At 42.8% G+C, this 10,424-nt stretch overlaps 1 protein-coding gene across 1 annotated transcript; it reads left to right on the top strand.

Moving 5' to 3' along the window:
- Window positions 1-2,271: 2,271 nt before the first annotated feature.
- Window positions 2,272-9,062, top strand: LOC112261991 (protein CLN8). Its single transcript, XM_024437653.2, has 3 exons — window positions 2,272-2,403; window positions 3,013-3,663; window positions 8,471-9,062. Exons 2-3 carry the CDS (start codon window positions 3,109-3,111, stop codon window positions 8,783-8,785), a joined length of 870 nt encoding a protein of 289 aa, XP_024293421.1. The 5' UTR covers window positions 2,272-2,403; window positions 3,013-3,108; the 3' UTR covers window positions 8,786-9,062.
- The last annotated feature ends 1,362 nt before the right edge of the window (window positions 9,063-10,424 follow it).

Below are 10,424 nucleotides of genomic sequence, written 5' to 3'. Positions count from 1 at the left end.
GCAACATTGTGGAGAAAACACGACGATTACACACTGATATACCACTTCCTGGATCTCGGAGTGAAATGACTAGACAAATTCAAAAGGTAGTTATTTAGCTAAAAACTATTTTCATCTCTTGTATATCATATCTATAGTGAGGATGAATATAATGCCAAATATTATTTATTTGTAAAGAAATATATATAATAAATATATTAATATATGATATATGCCTCATTGAAACAATTTTTGGGGGCTTTTACTTGTGTTTTGTTATCAATTTGTTACTTTGTCCGGGTTATTTTGATAAACTTATGATAGCATGCAAAATACTGATACTGAATGTATGATTTGTTTATTCATTGTCTTTTTGTATTGACACTTACATTGATATTTGTATTTATTCACCTGTTTAGCAAAGATGCATTTATATATGTTTGATAAGTTGAAATGTTTACTGATTTTTGTCATTGTTCTTTTTTAAAAATCTCTGTTATTTTAAACACATCACAACTGCAATTATTTTTTTACAAACATTTGACAAATTAACACTGAAGATTTTGCCTCTTAAAAGTAGTTTAATCATTGCTGATATCATCAATTAATTTTTGGATGAAAAACAGGGACTGGATGGTGTCTCATTTGCTTTTTTTCACTCCATTTAAACTAGTAAACAGGCTGCGGCAGTGTAATTAAATAGTTCACTAATTACTGACCTATATGACAACAATACCTCAAACGTTGTAGATGAGATGCCACCACATGGCTTAGGGATTAATAACATGATGTTCTCAGGGCCAATAGAAACACAGTAATACACTTGCCTGAGTAGTGTTGACCAATAGGAGAGCAGGGAAACTCATAGGGTGGGACTTCCTGTTTTCTTGCCAGGGCCAATAGAAACACAGTCATATGCTTGCCTGAGTAGTGTTGACAAATAGCAGAGCAGGGAAACTCATAGGGTGGGATTTTCTGTTTTCTTGCTAGCGACCAAATTGATCCCAGTGGCTGCACTACATGGGGGATATGCCATTGCAGATTAGGAGACAGCAGCTGGCAATTAATTATTGGGTCAACCTACATGGACATGGGGTGTCTCATCCTGCGAAGGGATTTTACATGCTGGGAACATGAGCGAAGACAGAATACGAGTTTTGGGTGGGTGGGTAAAACCCAGGCGAAGGAGATGGGACTGTATGGAAGGGAGTTTAGTCCAACGGTAGCTATTCCTGTAAATCCACCATGGCTACTCCCGCCTCTAGCAGTTGATCTAGAAGTATTGGAGAGACTACAGAAAGATAGGGAGGGTGTTGATCCATCTGAATTGTTTAAGAGATGTCTGGATACTGTGTTTCAGGATTTTGTGGCCATTTACACAGATGGTTCAAAAGATCCAAGGACAGGACGTACTGGGTCAGCATTTGAAGAGCAGGAATGTGGGGTGCCAGTCAGGAAACGTATTACAGATCATATGGCTGTATATACGGCTGAGATGATGGCCATACTATTGGCCTTGCAGTGGGTGGAGGAAGTCAAGCCAGACAGAGTAGTTATTTGCTCTGATTCATGTGCAGTGTTGATGAGTCTCCAGTCCTTTAGGCCACGTGGCAGACAAGACCTGCTTTATGAGGTGCTACAAATCCATGGTAGGATTAGACAGATGGGTATACAGATAAGATTTACATGGGTCCCAGCACATGTGAGGGTGGAGGGGAACGAGGCTGTTGATGTACTGACTCAACAAGCACTTAGTAGGTGGGTTGTTGATGTTGTAGTTTCAATGAGCAAGGTAGAGGCAAAAAGCCTGATATGGACAGTAAGGATGCAGAGATGGCAGGAGCAGTGGAATAGAGATACTAAGGGCGGGCATTTATTTCAAGTACAGAGGAAAGTCGTGGAGGTGAGGACGGCAGGAAGGAACAGAATAAAGGAGGCAATTTTTTCAAGATTAAGGGTGGGACACAGCCGGTTGAATAAAACCTTAAATGTGATAGGAAAGCATCCAACGGGAAAGTGTGATTATTACCAGGAAACAGAGACCATGGAGCATGTACTGCTACAGTGTGGGCAGTATCAGAGGGAAAAAAGAGGCTGAGCTCTAGTATGAGGGAGAAGGGGATACATGAAATTAATTTAAATAGTATATTGAGTAGAACATCATTAGATATAGTCTCAAATATTTTGTTAGATTTTTTAAGAGCAACGGGGCTGACAGGTAGAATTTAGTTTATCCCTGTCTTTGGCCAACACTCTAGTACAGTAGATGGCGGTAATGCAGCATAACGTTGGATGACAACTGCCGATAAAACCCCACCGAAGAAGAAGAAGACCAAATTGATAACAAACCCGTTGCTGATCAGATGGAATATCTTTGATTTCACAGTAGTACACACTGATGTTTGCCAATAATGAACAAATAAGGTAACACATTTTTATGCTTTGTAGAAACAAAAAAATACTGATTGCTACAATGGCGATGACAAGTCATATGGCGATGACTAGACACAAACAGCCGTTTGTTTTGTGTCAGTACATTCTGTTCTGATACAGTTGAGAAACAGCCTGCAACAATGTTGCAGCAAAGGTATCGCAATTGTGCCTGAGTGGAACAATGTTACAGTCAACAATTGTGTACTGTTTCAGGTTTTAGTAAACCGGTCTCCTTTTTACCATCTAACAACGTATCTAACTGATTTAGCCACGTTGTTGCATTTATCAGATTTCATTTAATTTGACTCACCATGGTCAGACGAGTTTCCTTGGGGGGGGAAAAGGTGCCCGATATCTGTTATCGTCTGTCAAACGAAATAAGATGTGAATTCACTCACTTCTCCCGTCTTGTGCCTCGGTGTTATTTCAAACAGACGGAAGTTAACACACCGACATCACTAATCCTGGGTCAACAATAACTGATCATGTTTTTGTCTACGTATAGAGAGTAATTTTCAAACGCCATCTAGCACATGTTGGCATGTCATAACTATTTTATGAACATTGACTAATGTGTTTTGGCTTTAATTCCTGTTGCAGGGTGGTTGATGACTAACCCATGAGATCTTTCAGTGATCACAGGGTCACTCAACTCTGTGAGACCTTCAGACAATCCATCCACTCACACAAACCAACATGACCTCAGAGCAGGCCAGCACCCTGCCGGCATTCAAGGGCCCCGGCGACCCCAGTCCGGGCTACTTCTCCTGGGGTCTTCGCTTCCAGGTCATCGGCCTGGGCTTTGCCTTCTACACCGCTGTGTTCGTCCTCTCCCACCTGGTGTCCATGGCTCTCTCCCAGACCTACCGCTCTCTGCTGGCTAAGGAGAAGGTGTTCTGGAACCTGGCGGCCACACGGGCCGCGTTCGGCCTCCAGAGCACGGTGGCGGGCCTACGGGCGCTGACCGAGGAGTCGGCCGTGTCCAGGGACCGGGTCAGAGGTCAGGAGGACTGGTCTTGGTTCACCGTGCTCACAGCCACAGGCTTCTTTCTGTTTGAGAATGTGGCGCTGCATGCCTCAAGTGTGGTGTTCAGGGCTTTCGACCTTCCCCTGGCCGCCCATCATTTCTTTGCCCTGTCAGGGTTTGCTGGGGCGGTGGTCTGGGACTCACTAGGACATTACCTGCCCATGGTTACTCTACTACTGGAGATGAGCACACCCTTCACCTGCATCTCCTGGATGTTACTAAAGGTAAGGAGTGTTTGTGTCTTCTGGTGTCTTGCATCATATTCTCTATACAGTATGTTACTGTTTTGTTGATTGACTCCATTTGTGACACTGTACTGTAAGCTTATTAATTTTCTTATAGTTCAGTTGTTTTACTGGTGGGCTAGACATAAAAAGCACAGATGGATTTCAATTCCCCTTTTCTGTTTACGTACTCAACACTGAGACCAGCACCTTGACATGATTTGTAATGATGATGATGAATGTACAGATGGCCATTTTGAGAAGGGTCTATTTCTGCCTAGAAATTCCCCTAAGTCGGCCTCCCGAGCGACGCAGTGGTCTAAGGTACTGCATCGCAGTGCTAGCTGTGCCATTAAAGATTCTGGGGTGGAGTCCAGGCTCTGTCGCAGCTGGCCGTGACCTGGAGACTCATGGGGTGGCGCACAATTGGCCCAGCGTCGTCCGGGTTAGGGGTGGGTTTGACCGGCATGGATGTCCTTGGCCCATCGCGCACTAGCGACTCCTGTGGTGGGCAGGGTGCAGTGCACGCTGTCACGGTTGTCAGGTGTAGCACATTGGTGTGGCTGCCTTCTGGGTTAAGTGAGCATTGTGTCAGGAAGCAGTACGGTTGGGTTGTTTTTCGGAAGCTCTCGACCTTCGCCTCTCCCGAAGTGACATGTGAAATCTCATGTGACTTGGGTCTACTTAATATTATTTTTGCTCCTTTTTCTCCCAAATTTTGTGTTATCCAATTAGTAGTTACAGTCTTGTCTCATCACTGCAACTCCCATAAGGAATTCTCAAAGAAAGTATTCTCAAAGTGGGATTAAAATGTATTTAATTGTAACTTTTGGTCAACGGTCTACACACAATACTCTGTCAGTGGAAGAAAAGTTCTAAGATTTATTAACAATGTGATCTCAGCAAACAAAGGACCCTTTTTCAGGACCCTGTCTTTCAAAGATAATTCGTAAAAATCCAAATAACTTCACAGATCTTCATTGTAAAGGGTTTAACCTCTCTAGGGTACGTGGGTAACGTCCCACCTGACCAACATCCAGTGAAAGTGCAGGGCGCCAAATTCAAACAGAAATCTCATAATTAAATGTCCTCAAACATACATGTATTATACACAATTTTAAAGATACATTTGTTGTTAATCCCACCACAGTGTCCGATTTCAAAAAGGCTTTACGTCAAAAGCATACCATACGATTATGTTAGGTCTGCACCTAGACACAAAAAAACACAGCCATTTTTCCAGCCAAAGAGAGGAGTAACAAAAAGCAGAAATAGAGATACAATTAATCACTAACCTTTGATGATCTTCATCAGATGGGACTAATAGGACTTCATGTTACACAATACATGTATGTTTTGTTCAATAAAGTTCATATTTACATCCAGAAATCTCTGTTTACTTTGCCGCGTTATGTTTTGCCTCCAAAACATCCGGTGAAAGTGCAGAGAGCTACATCAATTTACAGAAATACTCATCATAAATGTTGATGAAAATACAACTGTTATGCATGGAATAAAATATATTTTTCTCCTTAATGCAACCGCTGTGTCAGATTTCAAAAAAGCTTTATGGAAAAAGCACACCATGGAATCATCTGAGTACAGCGCTCAGACACCAAAACAAGCAATACAGATACCCGCCATGTTATGGAGTCAACAAAAGTCAGAAATAGCATTATAAATATTCACTTACCTTTGATGATCTTAATCAGAATGCACTCCCAGGAATCCCAGTTCCACAATAAATGTTAGTTTGTTCAATAAAGTTCATCATTTATGTCCAAATACCTCCTTTTTGTTCGCACCTTTAGTACAGTAATCCAAATGCGCAGGCACTAAGTCCAAAAAGTTATATTACAGTTCGTAGAGACATGTCAAACGATGTGTATATAATCAATCTTTAGGATGTTTTTATCATAAATCTTCAATAATGTTTCAACCGGAGAATTCCTTTCTCTATAGAAAGGGAACGGAGCTAACTCTACGGGCGCGCGCCTGACTGAGCACATGGCCTTCTGGCAGACCCATGACTCAATCAGCTCTCATTCTCTCCCAGTTCACAGTAGAAGCCTGAAACAAGGTTCTAAAGACTGTTGACATCTAGTGGAAGCCTTAGTGCAATATGACCCCACAGACACTGTATATTAGATAGGCTAAGACTTGAAAACCTACAAACCTCAGATTTCCCACTTCCTGGTTTGATTTTTTTCAGGGTTTTTTTCCTGCCATATGAGTTCTGTTATACTCAAAGACATCATTCAAACAGTTTTAGAAACTTCCGAGTGTTTTCTATCCACATCTACTAATAATATGCATATCCTAGCATCTGGGCCTGAGTAGCATGCAGTTTACTCTGGGCACGCTTTTCATCCCGATGTGAAAATACTGCCCCCTACCCCAAAGAAGTTAAACACTGTTTTCCATGCTTGTTCAATGAACCATAAACAATTAACTGTGGAACGGTCATTAAAACACTAACAGCTTACAGACGGTAGGCAATTAAGGTCACAGTTATGAAAACTTAGGACACTAAAGAGGCCTTTCTACTGACTCTGAATAACACCAAAAGAAAGAGGCCCAGGGTCCCTGCTCATCTGTGAGAACATGCCTTAGGCATGCTGCAAGGAGGCATGAGGACAGCAGATGTGGTCAGGGCATAAATTGCCATGTCCGTACTGTGAGACACCTAAGAAGGCGCTGCAGGACGGACAGCTGATCTTCCTCGCAGTGGCAGACCACATGTAACAACACCTGCACAGGATCGGTACATCCGAACATCACACCTGCAGGACAGGTACAGGATGGCAACAACAACTGCCCTAGTTACACCAGGAACACACAATCCCTCTCTCAGTGCTCAGACTGTCTGAAATAGCCTGAGAGAGGCTGGACTGAGGGCTTGTAGGCCTGTTGTAAGGCAGGTCCTCACCAGACATCACCGACAACTATGTCGCCTATGGGCACAAACCCGCCGTCGCTGGACCAGACAGGACTGGGAAAAAGTGCTCTTCACTGACGAGTCGCGGTTTTGTCTCAAATTTATCGTTTAAGGAATGAGCTTTACACCGAGGCCTGTACTCTGGAGCTAGATCGATTTGGAGGTGGAGAGTCTGTCATGGTCTGGGGCGGTGTGTCACAGCATCATCGGACTGAGCTTGTTGGCATTGCAGGCAATCTCAACGCTGTGCGTTACAGGGAAGACATCCTCCTCCCTCATGTGGAACCCTTCCTGCAGGCTCATCCTGACATGACCCTCCAGCATGACAATGCCACCAGCCATACTGCTCGGTCTGTGCATGATTTCCTGCAAGACAGGAATGTCAGTGTTCTGCCATGGCCAGCGAAGAGCCCGGATCTCAATCCCATTGAGCACGTCTGGGACCTTGTGGATTGGAGGGTGAGCCTACCCCCAGAAATGTCCGGGAACTTGCAGGTACGTTGGTGGAAGAGTGGGGTAACATCTCACAGTAAGAACTGGCAAATCTGGTGCAGTCCATGAGGAGGAAATACACTGCAGTACTTAATGCAGCTGGTGGCCACACCAAATACTGACTGTTACTTTTGATTTTGACCCCCCCCTTTGTTCAGGGACACGTTATTCCATTTCTGTTAGTCACATGTCTGTGGAACTTGTTCAGTTTAAGTCTGTTGTTGAATCTTATGTTCATACAAATATTTACACGTTAAGTTTGCTGGAAAATAAACGCAGTTGACAGTGCGAGGACGAAATATTCAATATAATCTTGGTAAGCAACTCCAGTGTAGATTTGGCCTTGTGTTTTAGGTTATTGTCCTGCTGAAAAGGTGAATTTGTCTCCCAGTGTCTGTTGGAAAGCAGATTGAACCAGGTTTTCCTCTTAAGATTTTGCCTGTGCTTACCTGTATTGTTTCTTTTTATCAACAACAAAAACTCCCTAGTCCGTGCCGATGAGAAGCATACCCATAACATGATGCAGCCACCACCATGCTTGAAAATATGAAGAATGGTACTTAGTGATGTGTTGGATTTGCTCCAAACATAACACTTTGTTTTCAGGAGAAAAAGTTTGTTTCTTTGCCACATATTTTGCAGTTTTACTTTAGTGCCTTGTTGCAAACAGGATGCATGTTTTGGAATATTTTTTATTCTGTACAGTCTTCACTTTTTTTCTCTGTCATTTAGATTAGTATTGTTGACTAACTACAATGTTGCTGAGCCATTCTCACTTTTCTCATATCACAACTATTAAACTATGTAACTGTTTTAAAATCCTCATTGGCCACATGGTGAAACTCCTTAGCAGTTTCCTACCTCTCCGGCGACTGAGTTAGGAAGGATGCCTGTATATTTGTATTCTCTGGGTTTATTGATACACCATCCAAAGCCTGATTTTAATAACTTCACCGTGCTCAAATCAATATTACAATTATCTGTGCTTCTACACCTGCATTGCTTGCTGTTTGGGGTTTTAGGCTGGGTTTCTGTATAGCACTTTGATATATCAGATTATGTAAGAAGGGCTATATAAGTACATTTGATTTGATCTGTATGTGTGGGGTACAGAGATGTGGTAGTCATTCCAAAATCATGTTAACAACTATTATTGAACACAGAATGAGTAAATGCTACTTATTATGTTAATTTTTACTCCTGGACTTAGAGGCTTCCCATAAGAAAGATGTTGAATACTTGTTGACTCAAGACATTTTATATTAATTACTTTCTGAAGGCACTGTACATCGTTATAGATGACGACGACCCCAAACACTGTGACAGTCTTTATCCCCTGCCCAATCAGTACAAGTATCTGTCTTCTCTCCCCTCCAGGCTGGCTGGGCGAGGACGCTCTTCTGGAAGGCCAACCAGTGGGTGATGATCCACATGTTCCACTGCCGCATGGTGCTCACGTACTACATGTGGTGGGTGAGCTGGAGTCACTGGGGGGAGATGAACATGTACGTGGCTCTGCCCCAGCGCATCCTCTTCTACACCGGCCTGGCCCTGCTCACAGTGATCATCAACCCCATCTGGACGCACAAGAAGACCATGCAGCTCCTCAACCCTGTCGACTGGAACTTCAGCAACAAGCCGCCGCCCAATGGCCCCAGTGGGGAGCAGAAGGAGAAAACTCATGAGAGATAAACAAGCCAAGAACTGTGAACCTGTTTGGAGAGTTATGGGGCTCGTTTACTATGCTTGTAAAGGAGAGGAAGGGTGACTAATTTCTCACAAACTCTAGCTTTTTTTGAAGATTTCAAGTTGAACTAAACTACGGTTTTTTTAAAGGTTCTCAGTACAGGTTTGAGGTCTGCAGTGTCTCTACAAGATGTGGATGAAAGGACCTCTTGCTCTTGGACTTTAGAACCTAGCTGTGTTCTGAAAGGAGATGTCACTGACGACAAGAAATCATCTCACAGTATTATTGTCTTTGGTTATAATTTGCTGTCTTGGTTAGTGTTTTATTGCGAAGGAGTGCAGATGAACAGGGAGAAAGGTACAGTGCCTTGCGAAAGTATTCAGCCCCCTTGAACTTTGTGACCTTTTGCCACATTTCAGGCTTCAAACATAAAGATATAAAACTGTATTTTTTTTGTGAAGAATCAACAACAAGTGGGACACAATCATGAAGTGGAACGACATTTATTGGATATTTCAAACTTTTTTAACAAATCAAAAACTGAAGAATTGGGCGTGTAAAATTATTCAGCCCCTTTACTTTCAGTGCAGCAAACTCTCTCCAGAAGTTCAGTGAGGATCTCTGAATGATCCAATGTTGACCTAAATGACTAATGATGATAAATACAATCCACCTGTGTGTAATCAAGTCTCCGTATAAATGCACCTGCACTGTGATATTCTCAGAGGTCCGTTAAAAGCGCAGAGAGCATCATGAAGAACAAGGAACACACCAGGCAGGTCCGAGATACTGTTGTGAAGAAGTTTAAAGCCGGATTTGGATACAAAAAGATTTCCCAAGCTTTAAACATCCCAAGGAGCACTGTGCAAGCGATAATATTGAAATGGAAGGAGTATCAGACCACTGCAAATCTACCAAGACCTGGCCGTCCCTCTAAACTTTCAGCTCATACAAGGAGAAGACTGATCAGAGATGCAGCCAAGAGGCCCATGATCACTCTGGATGAACTGCAGAGATCTACAGTTGAGGTGGTAGACTCTGTTCATAGACCGACTTACAGCTGTAATCACAGCAAAAGGTGGCGCTACAAAGTATTAACTTAAGGGGGCTGAATAATTTTGCACGCCCAATTTTTCAGTTTTTGATTTGTTAAAAAAGTTTGAAATATCCAATAAATGCCGTTCCACTTCATGATTGTGTCCCACTTGTTTCCAATTCTTCACAAAAAAATACAGTTTTATATCTTTGTTTGAAGCCTGAAATGTGGCAAAAGGTTGCAAAGTTCAAGGGGGCCGAATACTTTCGCAAGGCACTGTATATTATTGTTCTGTTTACTTTGTTCAGCTTTCAGCATGAAGGTGTGAATGTGTTAGTTAACCTCTCTGGAATGGGGTGTTGGCTGGTTTGAAGTGCCCTGAGGCACCTGTGGTATTTGCACTTAAAGGCACAGTGTGTAGTCACTCAACCACTGTGCTGAGTACAGACAGGTCCATGAGGCAGCAGATTTACTGGCTGAGAACAAACACAGTGACAGACTGGAGACTGGGTCATTGGATCTGGCAGATCGCACGTCATTGGAAGGCAAGAAACTTTGTTCTCTATCGTACAAAACACTTCCTAACTTACATTGCAGTCTAATCTCAA

The sequence above is a fragment of the Oncorhynchus tshawytscha genome, linkage group LG11 (assembly GCF_018296145.1).
Source record: "Oncorhynchus tshawytscha isolate Ot180627B linkage group LG11, Otsh_v2.0, whole genome shotgun sequence".
In the NCBI taxonomy this organism is placed as follows: domain Eukaryota; kingdom Metazoa; phylum Chordata; class Actinopteri; order Salmoniformes; family Salmonidae; genus Oncorhynchus; species Oncorhynchus tshawytscha.
The sequence above is the reverse complement of the archived record's forward strand: the minus strand, read 5'-3'. Positions and strand labels throughout refer to the sequence as shown.

What these genes read in the sequence shown, in the direction of transcription:
- LOC112261991 (XM_024437653.2), top strand. Translation starts at nt 3,109, where the DNA reads ATGACCTCAGAGCAGGCCAGCACCCTGCCGGCATTCAAGGGCCCCGGC. An exon ending in TCTCCTGGATGTTACTAAAG is followed by an intron (nt 3,664 to 8,470) that starts GTAAGGAGTGTT and finishes TCTCCCCTCCAG; the next exon opens with GCTGGCTGGGCGAGGACGCT.